The sequence below is a fragment of the Myotis yumanensis genome, unplaced genomic scaffold (assembly GCF_028538775.1).
Source record: "Myotis yumanensis isolate MYYU_CA2020_CCGP unplaced genomic scaffold, mMyoYum1.0.hap1 SCAF_13, whole genome shotgun sequence".
NCBI lineage: Eukaryota > Metazoa > Chordata > Mammalia > Chiroptera > Vespertilionidae > Myotis > Myotis yumanensis.
The window spans coordinates 23,536,521-23,561,808 of record NW_027223764.1 but is presented as its reverse complement, the minus strand read 5'-3'; the positions used below and the strand labels follow the sequence as shown (position 1 = coordinate 23,561,808).

Below are 25,288 nucleotides of genomic sequence, written 5' to 3'. Positions count from 1 at the left end.
AGCAACTTAACACGTCTTCATAATTCCTGAGATGTACTGTTGGCCTCTTTCCAGAAGCTCAACAGCAATATTCCTACAAACTGCCCCTGTGTGTAGTCACTGGTGACAATAGCACTTCCCTACAAGGCTACTGTTTGCCCACCCAGTGGGAAGAGTTGGTGGCCTTATGATACAGTCAGATTTGCCTTTGCCATGCCTAACATACCTATCCCCAGTGGGTAGCAACCCCTCTTCTTCCTCCAGCCTCCCACCCTTTCCTCATCTAGCATTTCTCCCCCCTATCAAGCAGAAGAGAGTGGACTGCTAGTCACTCAGATGTCACCAGATCTGCAGGCTGTTCCTTCCCCAACTCCATCACCTCCATCTAACCACAGGGATGTCCTGTTAGCAATGCCTAGGAATGGCTGAGGAAAAGGAACACTTGCCCAGTCACCCCTGGGTTTATCTTGGCCAGGAATATAGCCACCTCCCCACAAGCTGCACCCCACCCTGGCTAGCAGGCATCCTTATCCAAACACTCTTCCCACTCATTTTCTTTTTTAGAGTCCTAGAATGCCAACCACTGCCCGTGATATTAATTTTGTTTCTCATGACAAAGTCTTGATAAGTGGGGGTACTGGTTAAAGCAGAATTTAATTAGCAAAGGTCATGGGAAAGTCAGAACAAAGGGCTGGTATAATATCATCAATGCAAGTTAAAAAGTACAAAACAGAATAGGAGAGAGTAAGTTTCTAAGCATGAAAACATTTGGAAATAACAGCTGATTTAGCTGGAATGTTGAATAATAACTTTCCTGGGTTTCTAACATGATACAGTATATAAATAAATACCTGTGTCCAACCATAAGCAGGTAGATGAGGGAGGAGGGATCGAAAAACAAAACAAAACAAAAAAACACACCACATAAGCAATTAACTACCCTCCACCCCAATTCTTGGGTAAATAGTACTATATTTGCCCTACGAGTCTCCTGGAATGGTTCCAAATTATAGACCAGAACAAAGGTACCACGAAGAGCTTCTAACCAAACAGCAATGCAAACACATGCTATAAGCCAGTCTGGGAAATATTGCCCCAAGAGCTCTGTCGAATCTGGGCAAGATAATGTTAACAGGTAAACACAACCCCAGGACTCCTCAAACTGAGCTCCAAAATCTATCTGCATCAGGATCTCCTGGAAGTTCCTGTTAATCGTACAGATTAGGGGGAGGAAGGGCTCCCCTTTAAGGCAGCTAAACTAGACTTTCTGGAGGTAAGTGCCTGAAATCCGCACATTTAAATAACTCCCTTGACGATTTTACTGTGTCTAAATTTTAAGAACCACTTGTCTATTATGATCACTTTGATTTTCTTAAATATCCTGGAAAAAAGTTGGCCGAATCCAATCAGTTTGCTGGCCACAGTCCTGCAGCGATCTCCTAGCACACTGATCATTTTCCAGCTCGGCTCTGACCAAGTCAGCTCCTGTTCAGAAAACAAACAAGGGTGTCCATCAAGGACAAATGGCCCAGCCTGGCACTCCCAGCCCTCAGGAACATGCTTCCCTTTTATTACACCTCTGAATGGATCAGTCAAATTTGTCTATTCCCTAGTGTTCCCCAAAATGACTTTCTTGGGGGGAAAAACAAACACATTTAACCATATCCATTGCACTTCCACCATTCACTCACCCATGCATTCACTCAACCAACCAGGCATTTATTGACTACTTATGACTTTCCAAGTGCTGCACTAGGCACTACGAATCCACAGTTGAAACAAACAGCTGAAAGAAGTTATTTCCCATGTAATAATTTGCCTAGTCTTCTCTTGAGGAATTTATTATATTCAGCTATGACCTATAGTTATTCATATTTATATCTCCCCTTTCTTGTGAAATGCACTCCTTGGTGGCAAACAATGCCTTTCTCACCTCTGTATGTCTCCAAACAGGTGTCAATAAATGCTTTCTGAACTGGATATAATTTAATTTCAAGCAAAGTGACTTTGGTGTTTGTGGAATGAAATCAATTTGAAGCACCAAATTTGGCTAAGCATGACATTTTGTATTTCTATCATTGGATAAAGCACAATTTTAACAGATGGTTCTTTAAAAATAGATGGGAGATTTTAAAAATAGTTTAATCTGAGCATGAGAATGTGGGCTCCAGTCAAGCTAACTGACATCTGGCGAATCGAGTGGAGAAAGTAACAGGTTTTCAGGAGGTCAAGCCTGCGGCCTGGATCAGCCCACGCATCTGTCATGGGAGCAGTCTCAGAAGTAGGCCAAAGAAAGGGTACCTTTAACACCACACACTTTAGTCAAGCCACTTAAAAAACCTGCTCTGCAAAAGACAATGTCAAAAGAATTCAAACACAAGTCACAGAGAGAAAATATTTGCAAAAAGACATATATGACAAAGGACTATTATTTAAAATATACAAAGAACTCTTAGAACTCAACAATAAGAAAACAAACAACCTGACTAAAATGGACCAAAGACCTTAACAGATACCTCATCAAAGAATATGTACAGATGGCAAATAAGCATATGAAAAGATGCTCCACATCAACCGTCATCAGGGACCACTACATTCTTATCTGAATGGCTCAAATCTGGAACACTGACAAAACCAAATGCTGGCAAGGATGTGGAGCAATAAGAACTCTCCTTCAGCCCTAACCGGTTTGGCTCAGTGGATAGAGTGTTGGCCTGTGGACTGAAGGGTCCCAGGTTCGATTCTGGTCAAGGGCATGTACCTTGGTTGTGGGCACATCCCCAGTAGGGGGTGTGCAGGAGGCAGCTGATCGATGTTTCTAACTCTCTATCCCTCTCCTTTCCTCTCTGTAAAAAATCAATAAAATATAAAAAAAAAAAAATAACTCTCCTTCATTGCTGGTGGGAATGCAAATGGTACAGACACTTTGGAAGACAGTTTGGAAATTTCTTAAAAAACTAAACCTACTCTTACCACATACAATACAGCAATCATGCTCCTTGGTATTTACCCAAAAGGAGTCAAAAATACATGTCCACAAAACAAAACAAAAAATGCACATTGATGTTTACAGTACCCTAATTCACAATTGCCAAATTTGGAAGCAACCAAGATATACTTCAGTAGGGGAATGGATAAATAAACTGTGGTACATCCTAACAATGGAGTATTATTCAGCACTTAGAAAAATAAGTTATAAGCTGTGAAAAGACATGGAGGAGTCTTAAGTGTATATTATTAAGTGAAAGAAGCCAATCTTAAAAGGCTATATATTGCATGATTCCAACTCTAGGACAATCAGGAAAGAAAACAAACAAACTATGGAGACAATAAAACAACCAGTGGTTACCAAAGGTTGGTGGTGGGGAGAGATGAATATGCAAAGCACAGAGGATCTTTAGGACACTGGAAATACTCTGTATTATATTATAACTAGAGGCCCGTTGCACAACATTTGTGCACTGGGATGGGGGGGAGGGGTCCCTCAGCCCGGCCTGTGGCCTTTTGCAGTCCAGGAGCCCTCGAGGGATGTCCGACTGATGGCTTAGGCCCAGTGGGACATTCTTAGTGCTGCTGCGGAGGCGGGCCGCTGCACTCACCAGCCGTCAGCCCGGCTTGTGGCTGAGCAGCGCTCCCCCTGTGGGAGCGCACTGACCACCAGGGGCAGCTCCTGTGTTGAGCTTCTGCCCCCAGGTGGTCAGTGCACATCATAGCAATCAGTCGTTCCACTGTTCAAATTTCCATATTACCCTTTTATTATATAGGATGATGGATACATGTCATTATATATTTGTCCGAACCCAATGAACTATTATGTGTTAAAGTAGGTTCATCCTTCATAAAAAATGTACCATTCTAGTGAGTGATGTTGATTATGGGGGAAGCGATGTATGTGTGAGAGCAGGGAGTATTGGGGAAATCTCTGTACCTTCCTCTCAATTTCATGGTAACCCTAAAACTGCTCTTTAAAAAAAGTATTTAAAAAACTCACATAAACCCCTCAGGTATTCAGTTCCTGAGACCCATGGTCATATAAGTTTCTTCCACTTGTAGGGGTAAATTTTCCTGAAAATCTTCACTTCTGTGTTCTATCATTAATATCTCAAATTTCATCTTTGTAGTACCCACTATGTGGAGGATAGATAACCTTTAACATCAATATGGGTAGTTGTGAACAGTCATTATCTGAGAAGAATGGAACTGTGAGTGACTTGAACTTTCTATGTCTTATAATTCTGTGATATTTACATTTTTACAAGCATTTATTTTGTACTAAAAGTAAAATCAACAAGCTCAAATTTTTAAGATTTGAAAAGTCCTATATAAATTAGAGGAAACTTACTCATTACTTTTATGTAGACTAGAAAATGGGTTTTTTTGCTTGTTATTTTTTGGAGTCAACTAAAGGGAAAAGGAAGATATTCTGGGCCAGCCATCTCCTTAACTTCATTAAGGTACACATGGCAGGAGGCAGGCTCTCTGGCTGTTATTTCTCTGGCTCAAGTTTGTTGGTCTTACCTTCTCCCAAGATTGTAAATTGGTGTGGTGTGGTATGGTGTGGTGTGGCGTGCGTGCGTGCGTACGTGCGTGTGTGTGTGTGTGTGTGTGTGTGTGTGTGTCTTCCCTAGCATGGAGTCATAGTAGGTACTCAAAGATATATTTGATTAGTTTAATTAAATTGTCACATTAAGACAAAAAGTGTTTTCCCTTGAAACATCCAGATAATCTAGGACAGTGGTCGGCAAACTCATTAGTCAACAGAGCCAAATATCAACAGTACAATGATTGAAATTTCTTTTGAGAGCCAAATTTTTTTAAACTTAAACTATATAGGTAGGTACATTGTTATTAACTTAATTAGGGTACTCCTAAGTTGGCCTTTGCTAAAAACATCCTCAATCTGATTGAGGTACGTTCGCTGAGGTCGACCCCTTCCAACTCTCCCATCCACACTTGTCTTGAATACTTGTTTCAGATAGACGAGTCTTGAATACTTGTTTCAGATAGACGAGTGTGGATGGGAGAGTTGGAAGGGGTCGACCTCAGCAAACGTACCTCAAAACAATGTACCTCCCCCCAGCGCTGTGTATCCCATGGCCCACCTGTGCCATATCTCCCGTCGCCCAACCGACCGACACCCCCTACTTCTTCTAACGCCACTTCTTCAAAATAGACTCGCCCAGGCCGAAAACTGACTTCTGCAAATGGGCCACGAAGTTTCAATCGCACTGTACGTGCACGCTCGCACATGGTATTTTGTGGAAGAGCAACACTCAAGGGGCCAAAGAGCCGCATGTGGCTCCCAAGCCACGGTTTGCCGACCACTGATCTAGGATATTGAAAGTTTTTTTTTTAATGCTGAAGAAAAGTTGTTAGATTATGAAACCAACATTCAGAATGCTGCCCTTGACCCAGCCTTGGTGAATATTCATCCTACAGAACAAAGACCGCATGTCCAGGTCAAAGAAGCCTGTTTATTTTTTAAATAAAGGAATTCCCTTTGTCATCTCACACTTAAAATAAAATGGCCCTTCAGACACAGCTCATTTGGAGGCCAGCACTTAGTAACATTCTTTGTTTGAAATCCAAACAAAAGGAACCCAAGTTCTGGTTCATTTCCTACCTCCATCCCATAGTGTCAGGAATTCTAAAGGACTGAGGAGGACCTGGCCAACTGCCGTGGACCCGCTGAGAGTCAGCTTCCCAAGAGGATGGTGACTCTCAGCCCCCAGCACTGCAGGAGCATTGGTGCCGAGCCAGGAAGTGAGGAGGAGCCTGAGCACAGGGAGCCTCGATGGCAAGGGTTTTCTCCCCAGTGGGTTTAAAAGTTCACCAGTTGATGCTTTTCTCATTTCCCAGGAAGCAGCCTTTGCTCCAGGGAATGGCATGTTTTCTGAGCTTGGGCTTACACAGTCCATCCCAGGAGAAGGAACTCCCCTCCACGTCCTATAGATTCATAAACTGGTTATTCTCAAAGTCTTTTGGGTCCATTAAAAAAAATCTTTTTAAAGATATTTTTAAAAGAAAGCATTTAGTCATTTCAACATGACGCTGAGCCAAACCAGAACATTCTTTTCTAATAGCTCTGTTTTTTAGAGGAAGCAACTTCATACAGAATGTGCCAGCCAACTGGACTTGGTTTTTTAATCTATGCTAATAATAGAAGAATATGCAAATTGTCCGGGACTCCGTCACAGTAACAGTAACGACCAAACAGCAGGCTGCGTGGGGCAACCAGGCCAGCAGGGGGGGCAGTAAGGGGCAACCAGGCTGGCGGTGGGGGTTGGGGGGAGAGAGCAGTTAGGGGTGACCAGGCCAGGCTGGCAGCGGGGTGGGGGGGCATTTGGGGGTGACAGGACGGCAGGGGGGAGCAGTTGGGGGCGATCAGGCCGGCAGGCAGAGGCAGTTAGGGATGACTAGGCTGGCGGGGGAGGAGTTAGGGGCGATCAGGCAGGCAGGCAGGTGAGCAGTTAGGAGCCAGGTCCCAGATCGTGAGAGGGATGTCCGGCAGTCGAACATCCCCCAAGGGGTCCCAGATTGGAGAGGGTGCAGGCTGGGCTGAGGGGACATCCTCCCTCCCCCTCTGTGCATGAATTTCATGCACTGGGCCTCTAGTAATAGTAATAATAATAATAACAGTCACCATTAGGATAGCACTTACTGTATGCCAGGGACTGGGCTAAGTACTTTATATTCATTATCTCATTTAATCCTTGCCACAACTTTACGATGTAAGGGCTGCCATTATATCCCCATGTTAGAGTAAAGAGGTTAAGTGAATTATTACCCATAGACACAGAATCCAACCTGGACCAGTCTGACCCCAAAGCTCTTGGTCTGATCCACCTTCAGGATAAAACGTCTTATATCCAAACCTGGACTGAAAGTCCCTGGAGGGCAGGACTGTCAAGCATCTGGCACCCCCAGCATGACAGCGTCTAGCAAGGGGTTAAGAAACCCAGCAACTGTTTTCTTTACTCCATAAATACTAAGAAATGGCGCAACATCAATTTACTATAAAGTACAAGTTTACTCTTTTCATTTGAATGAACCACAGTGTTATTTGTTCCCTAAGGGGTGACACAAAAAGTCTCATTTAACATTTCAGTTTTTTGAAATGGAATATACATAATGAAACTGCCTTTTATCTACCAGGATACTGGGTTGAACGGGTCTGCCCAAAAGTCATGGCCATCTGTAACCTCAGAATGGGGCCTGACTTGGAAATAGGGTCTTTGTAGATATAATCAAGCTGAGATGAGGTCACACTGGATTAGGATAGGCCTATCCCAATGACTGGAGTCCCTATAAGAGGTGAATTCAGACACACACACACACACACACACACACACACACACACGGGCACACCATATGAGGACAGAGACACACAGGAGGACACTGTGATGACAGAGGCGGACTGGAGAGATGGCCAAGGACTGCCAGCAGCCACCAGAAGGGAGGAGAAAGGCATGGAACAAATTCTCCCTCAAAGTTTTCAGAAGGACCCAACCCTGCTGACACCTTGATTTCAGACTCATAGGCTACAGAAACATGAGAGGATAAATTTATATTATTTAAGCCACCCAGTTTGTGGTACTTTATCACAGCTAGGAAACGAATACACAGGGTCTGGCTTAGGAAAAATGTCAGTGTGAGGAAAGGCATGCTGATCCTCCCAATTCAGAGGCTACTCCTGATATCCCACCAGTTGGAGCTGCCTTTTGTGGGCCAGAAAGTACCTCTTTCCGATGCAATGGTCAGTGAAGGAGGTATGAAGGAAATGGGTAGAAAGACTCAGTTCAGCCCCAGATGGTGTGTTGTTCAAGACCTCTGTGTTTTATTGGTCATCTCTGCGGTGGCAGCACACGGGAGCCACTGCAGAGCTCCTGTGGGACTGAGAGTCTGAGGACCTGGCAACAGGTCCTGATGCTGATGGGCAAAGGGTGACTGCAAAATGTGTGGCTGATGTGCTGGGGCTACGTCAGCCCCCACTGTTCCCAAGGAAGAGGAGTCAGCTGACCCTTGCCAGATTCACACAACTGCGTGGCCAATAAATGGGTCAGATCCTGAATGCTGGGCCATCTGCGTGGTGTGGGTGAGCCGGGCAATGGCTGGGGTCAGGCTGAGGTGAGACGAGAAGTCAGGGAGGAATGAGCAGGGATGCCACAGGGCAGGAAGGGAGGTGCTGCTGCGGATGCTGAGCAGACCACTTAGGCAGGTTCAGAACCAGCAGAAACTAAGAGAAAATAGAACCTGAGAAGCCAATCCTGGCAAGGAAAAGCACCAGGGCGCCCTCTCAGGAGGAGACTTTCAAGGCAGCAGGTGAGCGGGTGGGAGAAGGGGCCCCTTCCTTCTGGGGCACATACCAAGGCTGAGGAAACAGTGAGGGGTTTGGTGACACATCTCAGGACGGAGGAAGGGAGAGACACTTCAGCATCGCATCTCCCTGGAAAGACGCTAAGAGGAGGCCAAACTCCGCTGTGCGAAAGGCCTTTCTGTCTTGCAGACTTCCGTCCACCTGTGACCCAAAGTCCTCCCCCAGTCCCCACCCCCAATCCCATCCAGAGCAGCACCCGATGGCTCCGAGTGACTGACAACGCATGTCAGAGAACAAGGAGAGAAAAGTGGGTTATGCAAAATTTCAGTTGCTTAAAGGACCAAGGGACTGTCTAGCAGTGGGGAGTGGGGCTGGGGATCAGGGACAAGGGAGAGAAAGAAAGAGGTTCCAAAACAAGGGCACTGACCAGGACGCTGGTGGCCAAGAGCACAGCCTGGTGGTTGCACACTTGGAGGTGGACAGATACATGAGGAGAGGAGAGTTTACTCCTGGAGCCTCACAACCAGGGAACATTGTCAGGGGTGGAAGCTACAAATCCATAGCAAAGTCTCGCTTAGAAACTTCTGCTGGAGTCTGTATGTGCTGGATCAGCTCACTGTGAGGCACTGTCTTACCTCCCGATTCAGGGCAGCTCCACGTGCCTCACGGGGCCCTGTCTAGGTGAGCAGGGAGCTACAGACAGTGTAAAGACAAGGAAGGGTTTCTTGGATACTCCTTATGTCTTCCGTAGAGCCCCCCTGGGGTAGGCTGGGCCTTCAGAAGGGTCAGCTTACCTCCCATGCCTGACACGCTGGTCCCACTGTAGTCATTTGGATGTGGAGTTGAAGGAGGATCATAGCCAATCACCAAGTCAATGGTGGCCTGGGTAGAAACAATGCAATATAAACAGAGTCAGTGCAGGGTGTTGGAATGCTATGGACCAATGCAAACCAATTCAGCAGGAGTTGCAGTTCTAGAAGGGGTGAGCAGGGCGGTGGGAAAGTGGGAAGAGAAAGAGAGAAGGATGACACACTCCACTGTTTATATCTTCCCATGTGTGAGCCTAAGTGGAGTGGGAACGCCTGGGAAAGCAATTACCTGTTACACCTGGCCAAGTGTCTCAATGCTAAAGGGTGACCTCATAAACTGGAAGAATGTTGTGACAGGCAAGCATGAACTTGTAATCAGCCTTCATCCTAGACTGGAGATCGCCTCCAATCACAGAATTACAGTCAGTCGCAGAGGCTCCTTGTAAATGATTATGTGTTTGTTTGCTCCCTGACTTCTTTAATTGCTAAAATTTATTTTCACACTTCTTTCTTAAAAGAACTTTAAGTGACGAATAAAAAATTATATAACAATGTGACCCATAAAATAGGTAAAAAAAGGAATCAAGTTTGATTAGAGGAAACAAATACACAAATCAGGAAGTTCAAGATTTGCATAAAATGTGACCGTAAGATGGCTAGAAGTCAAGGCAAGATTGGAGAACTGAAAATGCTATGCAACTTTCATTATCAGAAAGAAAAGAAAAAAAAACATGGTAATTCCTTACAGGAGATAGTTATTCCTACTTTTAAAATCTGAGATAAATTTCTCACATGGTACATTATTTTACGGAAAAGTTTCCTCTACATTTATATTTCATGAACCTACAAAATTTCAAAAACATTGGCTAGGGGGAATCACCATAGGGATGTGAACACATGCCCACAACCATATCAACCAAACAGAAAGGAATTTTAACTGCAAAAAATGAGGAAGTATAACCTCAAAATAAAGGTTCCCTTGCAAATAAAAATGGCACACACCCAAGTTCCCAGTTAAAATACAGACAAAATATTTAGGATATACTTATTCTAAAAAAACCATTCATTGTTTATCTGAAATTCAAATGTAAAAAGGCATCCTATACTTTCATTTGCTACTTTGCTACATGTGACTCTTTCTCTCTTTCTAAAAAGTAATAGAAAAAATATCCTTGGGTGATGAATGCATGAATGAATAAACAAATAAATAAATAAAAAGGCAGCCAGAAAAAATCACTGACTTGTACCATGTTTCCTAAGTATCATTTTGCTCAGTCAGGTTTTGGGTAAATAGATGATAGCCAACATTCTGAATTTAAGTTGCATGGTTAGAATGCTGATTCACAGGAAACCTATCAGAAAATTGACATTCCTAATCGATGTTGAGAAGCCTAACCTATATTCTTGTCAACAGGGATGGCCTTTTTTAAAATAAAATTTTCTCCCTGTGCCCAGGCTCCCAAGCAAAATAAGTTGATTGGAAAATGAAGGTGTTAGAGGTTAATGACTTAAGAATGGTAGCTTTATAAAAGCACTAGAGGCCTGGTGCACGAAATTTGTGCATTTAGGGGGGCATCTCTCGGCTTGGCCTGCGCCCTCTCGCAGTCTGGGAGCCCTCAGGGGATGTCCGACTGATGGCTTAGGTTCGCTCCCCACGGGGAGGGGGTCTAAGCCCTCAGTTGGACATCCTTAGTGCTGCTTCGAAGGCGGGAGAGGCTCCTGCCATTGCTGCTGGGCTCACCAGCCATGAGCCCAGCTTCTGGCTGAACAGCGCTCCCCGTGTGCACTGACCTGCGTTGAGCATCTGCCCCCTGGTGGTCAGGGCGTGTCATAGTGACCAGTTGTTCCGCCGTTGGGCCAAAACTGGCTCTCCAACATCCCCCAATGGTCCCAGATTGTGAGAGGGCGCAGGCCAGGCCGAGGGACCCCACCACTGCACAATCAGGGCCGGGGAGGGATGTGGGGAGGGACTGCAGGATGGCTCCAGAGTGTGTTAGGCCCATCTTGCTCAGTCCCGATTGGCTGGACCCCAGCAGCAAGCTAACCTACTGGTCAGAGCGTCTGCCCCCTGGGGGTCAGTGCACGGCATAGCAAGCAGTTGAAAGTGGCCTTAGCATATCATTAGCATATTACACTTTGATTGGTTGAATGGCCGACCCGACGACCAGACACTTAGCATATTAGGCTTTTATTATATAGGATGTTAGCAGTCATATGAAATCTCAGAGCTGATGCTTGAGTCAATGTTTTTTACATGCACTTGAAGAGAATTCTGGTCTCAATATAACATCAATATGGACTTACTTAGGAAGGCTGTGATCAGAAAACATATACACTGAGTAGCCAGATTATTATGACCGGCCAGATTATTATGACCACCCCATCAGTACAATGAAGTGAATTAGTTATGCAAATAATAATAATAATAAAACCTTGGGAGTATTTGCTTAGGAAGTTTTCAATATTCAGTATTTTTGGAAGTGTCAATGAAATACTGATGGGGTGGTCATAATAATCTGGCCGGTCATAATAATCTGGCCACTCAGTGTAGATGCTAATGCAATAATAAAGATCATGCTATTAACTTATTGATATTCCAAGGTAATATTAATAAGTTACCTTCTCTAGAATGTTTCAAAAGTATCTGATACACACAGCTATGCTCACCACACACATGTTAACACCCAAGAGAACATGCACCAAGAGAGGGACAGACTTGCTTTATAGTATCTTGTTGTAGAAAATCAAATTTATCCAGTTCTGTGATCGGGGATATAGGATAAGGCTATACCCTTTGCAAATGGACTAGTATATCTCAAAATCAATAGACTTGTGTGTGTGTGTAGTGAGCTAATTATAACTTCACACTTTTTTTTGCTTCATCATCTCACTTCGAAGCCATTCAACATGAGGGGAAATGCTCACCCCAGTATCTTGCCCCCTTTCGTTTAGCAGGGAGATCAGTTTGTACGGCAGCGATCTGCTCTGGTCGCCGATCAGGTCCTTCAGGGATATAGTGGCTGTGCCAATTAATCTGCAGAGGAAACGAGAAACAGTAACCTAAGTAAGAGGCATGCTTCCATGACTCACCAGACCTCCTAATTTCCTTCCTATCCACCTGTTATCAATGAAGTCACTCTTAATGGAACGTGGGCCGTTTTGTTCTCACCCTAGTAGGGTAACTTGGCAGTCAACACTACGTATCAGCCATCACTTCACCATAACAAGTAGGCATTTCAAGCGTCTAACTATGGTGCCTATGAAATATCAAGTCATGATGAGATGGGTGGGTGAGAGGCAAAGACTGAATATAGCCCCCCTACACCCTCAAATCCTGGAAGAGAGAAGAGCAAGAAAAGATTCAAGCATTCCTTTGTGGTAAAAATTTGAAAGGAGCCATACAACTTGCCCACATAAAAGCATCCCCCCAAGCAGACATTGAACTGTAAATAGGTTGCAAGTCTACTGAGGGGGCTACCTTGCAACCCCACGTACTCGGGAGCAGCATTCAAAAGTTGGATGTGTGAGCTTCTCTTTCTTCTCCATAGACTATAGTCTATAAATTGAGGGTTATACACCCAGGAGGATTTGAGACTGGGTGAAGTGAAACAGTTCCCTCTGTGAAATGCAATCAAAAAGCAGGGGTGTGCTCTCAGGATGGAGACCGAAAATGGAAAAGAGAAATAGTAAGATTTTTAAAATGTTATTTATTTACACCTCGTCTACATTTGCAGCAACATATGCTAATAAATAGCAGATACAATAGCATGGAATATCACTAGCATAAAAATACAACACTAAACATCAAGTCCTCAAAGTAATAAAAGAGATTCCTTATATAAAAAAACACAATCAGATTGAAGAAACTGTAGTTGAGTATAACACATAACTCTGCTCTCCGAGCAAAAATAATCAGAAAAGTTCATGTTATGGAAAGATATTCATTTTATTTTGAAATGCAGTACATTTTCTTTAAAAATCAGGAAGTGAAAGTTGATGTCAACCCAGGCACGTCGTTTTTGAACTGACATATATCCGTATTCTCCTCCCCCACTCAGACCTCAGAAATAGGACTAGATAGGAAATCTGGGGTCTGTCACCCAACCACATGCCTTCAGCAGGAGTAATACTATTAATTAATATTATATTCCACAAGGCCATAATGTTGCCATGGCATCCTGTTTCACCAAATGACCCAATGATGTGAACCATTTGCATATGGTTGATTGACAGAGTACACTCTCGTGGACAGAACCCCAGACGAGACACTCAACAACCCTGATGGATTCAAATCTCTTCTAATATCACACGTAGAGTCAGTTAATGTCAATGGAAAAGGACAGTTCTGCCTCCAGAGGGATGAGTGAGCTTCTCAGCCCTTTCGAGTCAATATAGACAGTAGGTCTCTCAGGCGATGCTGAGCATTGATGGAACCTTCACAGAAAACATTTTCACACTTGGAGTGCGGGAAACGAGTTAAGTCGGCTCGCGTGAATTGCGCGTACTCCGCGGGAGCCGTCTTAACTCGGTTCATATAGATTTGCGGTGGAGTGCGGGAAACGTGTAAACTCGGGCCGATTGTAACTGCGTATTACCAAATATTTGTTTGTTTGCCGTTCACAAAGATACCTACCTGCGTATGCGAACCGTTTCATACCCATTGGGGTAATAGGTATCATAAAAATCCCTGATTTTGCGCAGGAAACCTAAATAATTGCCCGCGCCATCTTATATTTTGGCGGGAAATTCACCTGACACCGTAGTGTTCAGATGAGTACGTTTACTCGGTGTGTTTGTTAGATTTTACATGAGTATGGTTTCTCCTCGCTTGGATTTTCATTCCCCTGGCACATTGAGGACAAGCACCTACGCATGACTCCATCTGCACCAGATGAAACAGGTAAATCTCCCACACAAAGTGAGAGTCCCTGGCAAAATCTCTTCCGCGTCTCATTTAGCTCCATGTGGTGTGAGCCTGAGAACTTCTCTCCATGTTTTAAAAATAGGGCAGTAAGCCAAGGCGTTGTCTAGTTGAGTTTTTAAGCGGAACAAAATGTGCAAATTGCAGCTTTCAAAGTCATCTGACAGGTATTGCGTGTCCTGCCTGGAGAGATATGGAAACACACTGGATTTTATTTCTCACAATTCCATGATTCAGAACCTAACTTTATGATTTAAATCAGGACATTGCACCCTTAAACATGTACCAATCTGCTTTTGCTAATGTCAAGATGACATGAATCTCTATCAGCAATAAATAAGTATTGGAACAAAACAAAAAGTACAGTTGCTGGGGTAATGCTGAAGTTAAAGAAGATGGCCTGGGGCTAGACCAGCATCTACCAACCTCAGCACTCCTGATACTTTGAACTGGACAACTCTTTGTTTTGGGGGGCTGTCCTAGGTCCTATCAGATGTTCGGCAGCATCCCTGACCTCTACCCACCAGCACTCTACACATTGCCAATTGTCCCCTCGTGAGCCAAATCGCCCTAGGTTGAGAACCTGTTCTAGCCTTAACACTGTGTCCCACCGTCCTTCAAGGCCTTAGCTAAGTCACCTAACTGAGCTGACTTCATTACCTACAATCGAGTGAACTGAAATAAGTAATTCCTCAGACCCTTCTCAGCTCTAAAAATCTGCCACGAGACTTATGTATTTGACTAGAGGCCTGGTGTATGACATTCGTGCACTGAGGGGGGGGTGGGGGGCGTCCCTCAGCCTGGCCTGCACCCTCTCACAGGTAGGGAACCCTCAGGGGTCCTTAGCACTGCCGCGGAGGCGGGAGAGGCTCCTGCCACCGCCTCTGTGCTCACCAGGCTTCTGGCTGAGTGGCACTCCCCCTGTGGGAGCACAGTGACCACCAGGGGGCAGCTCCTGCATTGAGCATCTGCCCCCTGGTGGTCAGTGCGCATCATAGCGACTGCCGTTTGGTCAATTTGCATATTAGCCTTTTATTATATAGGATGTCTTCTACATGTACCTATTTAGAAAATCATATCATGTTAAACATTTATTTGTCTTAAAGTCCTTGTTCATTGATTTAGGGGGGAAAAATATCCTAGATATCTGGGTCCATAATGGACAATCCAGAATACTAGGCAAAGGTTATGCCTTCAAAGGTATTAGTCTATAATGTTGCAAGTCAAACTTCAATTCACACAGGGTGCCAGGAGGGAAAGTTAGGCCAATAATAGAAATGTGAAACACAGTGAGTGATAGGTAAGACAATAGGGAGTGGTGGGACTTGTGGCTAACTGGAGAGACCGGGCTTGCTTAAAACACAAAACCCATCTGCTGGCCTTTTATGGTCCTGAATGGTTTTACAACTTCATTCTGACTCAACCACTATCTGCTGCTTTCTTTTCCCCATGAGAGAAGGTGATAACAGATAACTGACCAGGAATGGAATAAAATAAATGAAGCCAATTATACAGCCTCACTGCAATTCCTTTTCAGAAACCTTTAGTCCCATTTCTTACGATTTTCTTCATAAAATTCTGATGCTTTTGTGTCAGGGGGGAGGGGTACAGGGAATGTAAAAGAAAACTTGAATTTCTTTTTATCTGAAGTACAGATAGTGTGTTTAGATTTAATCTCCAAAATAATTTTAACAGCTGAGTTCAGCTGAAGAAAAATGCAAACAGTTATAACTTCTAAGACTTTCACTATAAGTTGAGGACAACAGCCCCCATGGGGAAGTCTGAGCTCCGTAGGAGCAACGGCATGCCGGCTGGCCTGGCCTATTTTCTATGATGTTGCCTGGATACAAAATACTGTGAGTCTGGGAACTGATGACTTGGCCTCCTACACGGGGCATAAGAACAGTTCAGTCGGACCACAAGCCAATTTCCTTTAAAGGAGATGACAGTGAACCAAGAACCCATTTTTTTTTCATATTACTAATACTATAAATATGTTCAAGTGTGACAGTAATGTGGAGGGTTAGCCCTGTATGCTCATGGAAAAATAAAAGTCTCCCATGGACTCCACCCACCACTGAAACAGATGGGCCACGTCTCAGAAGGAAACTTTATAGTGAAAGAATCCCAAGGCTCTTTGGCTCTCCAGCTTTACTGGTGGAATTAATAAAATGCAGATGCATTCTGACGTGCAGAAAAAGCCAGTCCTGCTCCTTCCTGTTCCATCGATGTCCATGCAGTTTCCAGATGGGACTCTCTGTGACTAGTTCTAAGCAGTGGGAGTAACTACTTGAAACTTAGCTGTTACGATTGGGGGAACAAAAGAGTGTAGTTGTAAACTGGTCAACTTAGTCGTGCAAGAACTTCTTCAACTGTTTCTCTCTTGTTAAAACAAACAGAGTCTGTGTGTTTGAAAAAGAGAGTCAGTGTGGACACAAATGTTAACAGCCGCATGCCACGATGGTGAGTAAGGGCTCTGCTGGCCGAGTTCTTCATCAGGGAGCTCGCGGATATGGAGCTGCCGGTGCAGCAGGGACACGCTGAGGACATGAGGAGGGAAGGAAAACTGTTGGAGGCTGGAAAGTAATCACATGCTGCTGCACTGTGTCTGCCCCTACGGACATCTCGACTTCCCATCCTCTGAGGGTGGAGAACAGTCCCCAACGGGGCTGGGGACAAATACTTTTCGGAGCTGCTCCAAGGTCCCCGCAGAAAACATGAAAGGGCCGTTACCGACCCACTCTTTGAAGCACTGGGCTCTCAGCCAGCTGAGCCTAGTCATTTGGGCCTTGTCGCCTTTGGGAAGGGTGGGGGCGCTGTCACCCTGCCCCACACTCGCCCCTCCCCTGGGCCAGGATCTGGCAAGCTCCTCCCTGGCTCCGAGGCAGAAAGCGGGAGAGCCAAGCAACACACCCTCAAAGGGCACTCCCCCGTCACCCTCCTGAGTCTCCAGCCAGCCCATCTTCACTCTCTGGATTAGTTCATATATCATTCCTCAAAATGTGGTTCCCCAGACTTCCCCGTGACAGAATAACCGGGGCGGTTATAGGTTCCTAGGACCCTGAGTCAGAGTTTTCTTTAGTTAATTCTTATACCCAGGAAGTTTGAGAAACAATGGTTTTAGTGGGACAGGGAAAGGTGGGGGGGGGGGGGGGGGGGTGGCTGGAGAAGGGGGTGTGTGTACTTTTAAAAGCACACTCAATATGATAACATAGGCTCATATCTGAAAAATGGGCATAGAAATCCAATTATTTAATAGAAACAAAATATAAACAAAAGTTCATTAAAATCTATGTGGCAGGTTTAGCCACATGCACCCTTCCTATGGCTTCCTGTCTTAACATCACATCAGGATTCGAGAGCCTTGAGGTCTTTGTCCTGTTCTTTGAAAAGGGGCAAGGGTTTTTAGAATACATATATATAAACGCTGGTCTACACAGTGGTTCCCAAACCTGGCTGCCATTAATCCATCCACCCCTTGGGACCTTATAAGGTAAGGAGAACAGCTTACATAACATAGGGATTACAATCTTGGAGGTAGGCAGAGCTGGCCAATTTGTACTCATCCTTGTACTATAGGTTAACTTCTCTGAGCCTCAGTTTTCTCATCAGAAAAATGGGCACAATGAAAGCTCCTACCTAATAGCATTGTTGTGTGGATGAAAAGGGGGCCACATACTAAACCTGACAAGCTCAGGGGAGGCCTACACAGTTGGCCTTACAAACTTGGGAGACCGAAAGTAACCACATAAGATGGTCTGAACATAAAAATTCCTGACTAAAACTGAGTCATGGAGGAGAGCCACCGTGCCTAGGCCTGTAGATACCTTGACAAAGGTCAATCTTTATCTGAAGTGAGCGGTCCTTGTTTTGCATCTAAGATAACATAGCTTTGAAATGACAGAGTAATCTCCTTTTCCAGATCCCTCAGGGCAAGACTAGGGACCCCCCCCCCACCCCTCCCCACATTGTTATCTTGTTCCCAGCCCCCCATACCACCTCTAGGTGCCGTAAATGTTAATTGTTAACTATCCTGTTCCCACCAAGATAAAAGAAATATGAGTCTTTCCCTTTAACTTTTTATCCAATCCCCGAGGTTTCCTGCTTTGCCTTCTCCTGCCCCCTTAACCTACTACCAATGAATTTCATGTATCCCTCCTTATGTCTCCTTCTTTGATTCTAATGTATAAAAAAAAAGCTACAAAACTGTCATTCTCTGGAGCATTTTCTCAAACTGTTGACATTTTGCTTCCCGGTAATTGTCAGTTTGTCTCAAATAAACTCAAAATAATCCTCTACAGGTTTGGATGTTCCTTACCTTGACAGTTGTAAGGATTAAAAGAATGACGTGGACAGTGCTTAGCAGTCACTTTTTATTATTATTTCACACTCTGCTCTAGAAAAAGAGACCTGAAAAAAAAGCATGTGACTCCAGGCCAGGACTTGCAGGGAAAGCTGATCTGAACTCATGCACAGCCTAAACCACAGGAAGGCAGCTTTACCTATCCAGGGGTAGGGGCAGGGGGGCATGAATGAACAGGTAAGAACCCGTTGTGACCTGGCTAGTATGGCCCAGTGGTTGGAATGTCATCCCTTGAACCAAAGGGTCATGTGTTCAATTGCTGGTCAAGGGCATGTGCCTGGGTTTCAGGTTTCATCTCCACCCCGGTTGGGGCACATGCGGGAGGCAACCAATCAATGTGTCTCTCTCACATCGATGTCTCTCTCTCTCTCTCTCTCTCTCTCTCTCTCTCTTTCCTCCCTCCCTTCTACTCTCTCTAAAAATTAATGGAAAAATATCCCCAGGTTAAGATAAAAAAAAAAAAAAGAACCCATTGTAACTATCCACATCCATTTCTATTCAATCATTGTGAAAAGTTCTTCAAACCAGTCCTTTCTCTTACATACATCCAATAGCTCCTTCCCCACCCTCAATGCTATACATACCATGAATCTGTTTGGAAATAAGTGTTATTTTCAGGATTAGACCAGAAGTAAACTTCAAGCTGTAGTTGAATTCTAATGAAATCCAATTTAGTGGAACCTGAATGAAGTTTTCAAAGTCTTACATCTCATGTTGCATTATAAAACAGACCCCAAACAAAAACCATATCTAAACCAGCAGGCACGTGCATGCACACACACCCCTCACCCTATCATTTTCTTCTGTTTTCCCTGCTTTACTTTTCTTCTTCATACTTATCACCATCTGATGTACTACATGTGGATTTACTTATTACCTGTTCCCTCCACTCAGATGTAAGCAACCCACCCTCACACCCCCTCCCAATGCCTGGAGCAGTATCTGATGCACTGTACACATCTATAATAATGAAAGTGTAATATGCTAATTAAACTGGACGACCTTCCGGATGAAGCTGGGGTTGCTGGGAAACCCAGGTCCTGGGTGCAGCGGCCGGAGGGAAGCTGGGGTCCTGGGTGCCAGAGGGAAGCAGGTGCTGGCAGCTGGGGGAAGGAAGGCCTACTCTTGCACAAATTTCGTGCATCGGGCCTCTAGTTAGCAAACATTTGCTGAATGATTATATTAACTAATATATCACTGAGGATAGTCCAATGACCTTACAAATGATTTACAGGTTATAGAGCTCCCTCTTCTAAGAGATGGTCTTCCAAGTGCAATTGGAAGATAATTACAGCTCTTGTCATTATGAAATGCCTTTCTCTTCTGGTCTTTCTGGGTGTCTTTCTCCAGGGCTATGGCCATGTTTACTTAAGAAGAGATGATAACAGATGCCAGCAGGACTGCACACCTACTTAATTGACCTCCCAATCAGTGGGCTTCGGCCTCTCCAGCCCGAGACAGCCAGCCCAAACCAGCTTTGATCTTTTCCTAGTTTTGCCGCTCTACTGAAAGTATGCAACACATAGAACTCAGAGCTGAGAACCCTGGTCCACAGCGACATCTGCTCCTGGTGTAGGTTTCCACACAGCCTGAGACCTACTCCACTTAGAAAGCCTGCCTGAACCGTGGGCCGTCCCTCCCTCCTCACCAGTCACACGAGGAGAAGGAAAGGTCATGGGGACCACCTGAGCAAATCCCACTCCCGTGTCTACACGTAGCAATGTCTGTCAGAAGCGAGTCTCATCCCTGGGAGAGATGTAAATGAAGACAAGGTCTTTTGTGTACATTCCAGGAAGTGAAAATTTCTCATAAGCAATACCACACTGTACCCCACCAAACTAACTCCACTCTAAACCAGTCTTTCTGTTTTCTCTCATTAAAAAATAAATTTAAAAAACCTTTGCCCAGGGAGTTAGTATTTTCACAACCCAAACTTGTCCTTTTTCTTTTTCTAATTCTATAGGCCCCAGTACCACCGTGTGCGTGTGTGTGTGTGTGTGTGTGTGTGTGTGTGTGTGTTTCCTCTCACTTTCACATCCTGGCACCCTGGCCCTCAACCCAAACACACACACACACACACACACACACACACACAGAATAAATCTTGGAAGGTCTGATCTCTGTGTAAAATAATGTAACATAACTAAATCAAATCCATGTGTTTCCACTCAAAGAGCTGGGTGACTTTCAGCGATTTGGTGAACCTCTCTGAGCCACATTTTCTCATCCATAATTTGGAAATAAGTCTGCTTCAGAGTTATTACAACAATCGAATGCAATTATGTGTGAAATAGCATTAACACAATGCCTGGCACATGGTAAGCAATAGATATTAGCTCTTATATTGTACCTCAAGAAATTGAAGTAAATTTTCCTTAACTACATAAAATTTGCCCTTAGTTTATTGAGGAAGTATTACAATCCCCTTATAAAGATGAAGAACCTTTTCAAGAGTCACACAGGCAGTAAGAGCCAAAGTCCAAACTAATCGCATGATCGTACAGCTGACCACTTGCCCACACCTCCTCTTAAGCAAGATCTTGGGTGAATTTCCTCCTAGACATATTATTAGGTCTTAGGCATCTCCCTCTTACTCATACTACAGCAGAACAGACGCCTGGCTCAGTGATTGATACTCAGATGATGTTTCTAACTTTGCTCTGCATTTGTGTGGGGGTGTATATGATGGTGGTTTGAATGCACAAGTGCACACACATGGAGGGAAAAATGAGAGTACTAGGAATGCAAACTCTAAGGGAGATAATTATGGTCTTTTACCTCAGACATTATAATTTGCATCTCTAGATGTTCAATTTGGGTCTTTTTTATATCTCCCATGTCTCTACTTAACATGCTCAAGCATACGTCTACTTTCTTAAATTACTGCCTACTAATGATATTATCCTATATGATAAAAGCCTAATATGCTAAGTGTCCGGTCGTCCATTCAACCAATCAAAGCGTAATATGCTAATGATATGCTAAGGCTGCTCAACCGCTCGCTATGATGTGCACTGATCACCAGGGGACAGATGCTCTGACTGGTAGGTTAGCTTGCTGCTGGGGTCCAGCCAATCATGACTGAGCTAGATGGGCCAGGCATGCCCTGGAGCCCTCCCGCTGCTCCTGGCCACTGCCAGCCCAGCCCCCAGTGGGCCCCCATCGGGGCGAGCTGGCTGGACCCCACCCATGCACGAATTCGTGCACCGGGCCTCTAGTCTATTAATAATAAAACATCTATTGTTTTTGCACATTGCTAAAGTAAATCTTTCTGGGTACTCTATCCAATGCTCATAAATTAGGTTTTCCACCCTGGCTGGTGGGAGCATTACCAATTCCCAGCCCTGTGTGTGTTTCAAGGAATATTCTATTCTACTCAGATGTTTCTTTTCCCTGCCTCAGAGAGTAGTTTCCTCACTGCCCAGTACTCAATTGAAGTACTCAATTGAAGTGTCAAGAGAACCCTCTGTAATCAGGGGTGCTGTGTGTGTGTGTGTGTGTGTGTGTGTGTGTGTCTAGACTCCCATCTGCACCTCCCCAACTCTGGGAGACAACCAGGATGGATCTGCTGAGTTCCCTGTCCCTGCAGCCTGGAAATGCTCTCTAGGCATTACTTTGGATGCTCACAGTTATTTCCCCTCTCTCTCTCTCGGGGATCACCGTCCTGTGCTGCCGATTTCCAATATCCAAAACTACTGTTACATATATTGTATCTAGTTTTTTGGTTGTGTCAGGGAGAATCTCCACATCTCCCTATAAAAAAGCATGAGCTTTGGGACAGGTATTTGTTTCGCTTGTGATCCAACCCTCTGATGTTCTGACCCCTTTGCAGCTTCAACCCAAGTTGGAACCAGAAAGCTGTTCCAGAGAGCTGAGCTGGACAGAATTCATATAAATAGCCCATTATCAGTGGGCTAGTTGTTAGATGCAAGGTTCTTTAGAAATGTTACATTTCATTGATGTGGCTGTATCATAAACTCACTTGTTCATTCATTCATTCAACAAACATTTCTTGAGGGTCTACTAAGAGCCAGGCTAAATGCTGGTGTTAAAGCATTGAACAACATAGCTATGGACCTTCCTGTCTAGTAGAAGGCCAAATGAGTAAATAAATTGATAAGAACATTTCAGATGGTGGTGAAAGCTGAGCGAGATGAAGTAGATGCATGGACCACACATACCCTTGAGTACTTGCCTAAAACCTAACCCAAATAGCCACATGCCTGGACGGACTCCCTCCACCTTCCTGCACCACATGAGCTCCTTGGCAGGAAGGGCTCTGAGGAAATAAAATAGGGCAGAGAGATGGAGAGTGGTGGCAGGGTAGGTGGTCAGAGATGCTGAGGTCAGAGATGACAAGATTTTACATCTGTTGCAGTTGAAGGGAAAGAGCTCTCTATGCAGAGGGAACAACAAATGCAAAAGCCCTACTTGGTATCTCTTTTTCCTCCCTGGCATGTGCACACACAGACATACAGACATACACATCACACACACACACACACACACACACACACACACACATTTGTAAACATCTCTCATTCCTACATTTCCAAGCTCCTGAAGATGATTTTTCTTTAGGAACTCAAGTGGAGTTCAACAGGACCAGGATGCCAAGGGATCAATGACCCAGTCTCAGCCCCTCTGAGCTCAAATCTCGCCTCTGCTTCCCAAGGTCATTGTGAAGATGAGCTATAGACTCCGAATTTATCTTGTCCATTGTGGAGCATGAGCATGAGTGCTTTAGTATTCAACAGTATAAAAATGCCTACTTAAAATGTTCACCTAGGGAGGAGCTACTAGTAGATAGTGAGTATTCTTTTATTTGTTTCAAAATTAGAAAAATTGCTCCCATCTTAGCCAAAAGATAACCAATCATTCTACCTACATTTTGGTTCCTATAGGTTTTCAGTATAGTGTAAAAGTCAAGAGTACAGGCCTGCCCTGGCTGGAGTGGCTCAGTTGGTTGAGTATCGTCCTATGCACCGAAAAGTTGCCAGTTTGATTCCTGGTCAGGGCACATTCCCAGGTTGCAAGCTCGGTCCCTGGTGGGGGTGCATGCAGGAGGTAGTCAATTGGTGCTTCTCTTACACTGATGTTTCTCTCTCTCTCTCTCTCTCTCTCTCTCTCCTTCTCTCGCTCTCTTTTCCTCTTTCTGTAAAATCAATAAAAACATACACTTTTTAAAAAGAGTACAGGCCTGGATATAAATGCTGACTCTGACACATACCTACTGTGTGACCTTGAGCGGATCACTAACCTCTCTGAGGAAAAACAGGACCTGCCTCCTAGGGTGTCTAAGAGGATTAAGTGGGATAATGCATTCAAAGGCTCGGCATAGTCCCCGGCACTCCCGAAGTTCTCACTGACTGGTGGCCATGCTGCCTGCCTGCAAAGGGAACTCTCATTCTTCAGCTGCTGAGAAAACTCTTCCACTCTGACGTTTCAGCTAAAAATATCATTTCATGCTGGTCATGTGACCAAGAGGCTCCTCCGGCTCTTCTCTTGCCATCATTCAGTCTGGATGGCTGGTTGGATGACTATAAAGTGAGGAAGACAGAGCCTGCACTGAATGCCCAGCCCTCTCCCAGTGCCTGAGGAGGGACACTAGTGACACACAGGCGCTGTGCTTCCTTGGATTGGATGGGGCAGTCGCTGTGGGTGTGGGCATGGACGCACAGGCAAAGCCAGGCAGCCTGGCACTGTTTGCTTACAGGCCCCGGAGCAGCAGATGTGAGAGCCTGGAGCAGCAGACCTATTTGCACAGCCGGTCTCCACAGCAACAGGAAAGTTAACAGGCAAGACATTCCTTAAGCTGAGAGAAAAATCCTCTGCCCCCACCCTGTGCTTCCAGGTGAGGAAAACGTTCCAACACTGAGTGGTGAGCAGTCCTCAAAGGCTGAAGCTTTAGTAGAAAAGCCAAGAAGAAGATATGGGGCCAAAACACACAAATAGTTTGAACAATCACCCAGCTATGAGTATAATTTCTTCCCTGCAGGTAATGTGACTAACGTCTACGCATTGTAGCTGGAGGAAACAAGGCCAAAGGTCACAATTGCTGGCTGAGGATGGTAAGGGGACAGGCATGCCAGGGCATCATTATCACACAGTGTCCACTCCAGAGCTGAGAGGGTGGGCCTTTCACAGAAGACAGGAAACAACCCTGCAGGGAAATCTGCGGACAGAGAGCTAATCTCCTAACTGAAAAGACCAAAGACCTCTCCCAACGATCCTGCTCAGGGCCCAGAATTCCCATATTGTCTACTCCTTCAGATAAGTCACCAGTGACCTCAGTCCCAAGGTCATCATTCCTGGGAAGTTAACACAGTGAACTATCAGCAGCCCTTAGACCATCACTCGGATCTGTTTCTGGAAAGTTCCTTTCAGCCCGCAGGACCTTGAAGGACTGAGACACAGGACAGACAAGTTTTGTTGGAGAAAAGAATTGGCAGCTGGTACACATGTGGCCCAGAGGGCAGGCCCAGTGGGAGCCGGGAGCAGCAATAAGGACACTGGGTGCTGGGAGAAGTCAGGGGGAGGAAGCCCTCCCGGCAGGAGGGGAGGGAAAGGTTGAGAGCGGAATGAAGAGCAGCTTCAGGTTTGGCCTGGAATCTGCCTTTTTCCATTAGGCCTAAAACTTCCCCTGTCCCAACAATGCCATAGGAACAGCTGCTCTTTTTGTCTTCCTGCTCAGTAGACACCACGGCACCAAGTGCAACCTATCTCAGCAAGATGCATGGAGCCCCCAACTTTAGAAGGACCCTTATAACAGGACCCACTGTAGTTTTCTTTGTTCAAAATGGCAAAGAAAAATGTCCAGGACCAGATCGACCGCACATCAACTCTATCTCCAGAAATACACACCAAACGCTCAAAGTAGGTGCCAACGTGGGCCTTGG

General features: G+C 44.9%; 1 protein-coding gene across 1 annotated transcript in view; it reads right to left on the bottom strand.

Moving 5' to 3' along the window:
* Nucleotides 1-25,288, bottom strand: part of MYOF (myoferlin) — a 142,702-nt gene that overhangs the window by 92,947 nt on the left and 24,467 nt on the right. The window contains 2 exon segments of the mRNA XM_070432690.1: nucleotides 9,091-9,178; nucleotides 12,031-12,139. Coding sequence (XP_070288791.1) covers nucleotides 9,091-9,178; nucleotides 12,031-12,139 — 197 coding nt within the window.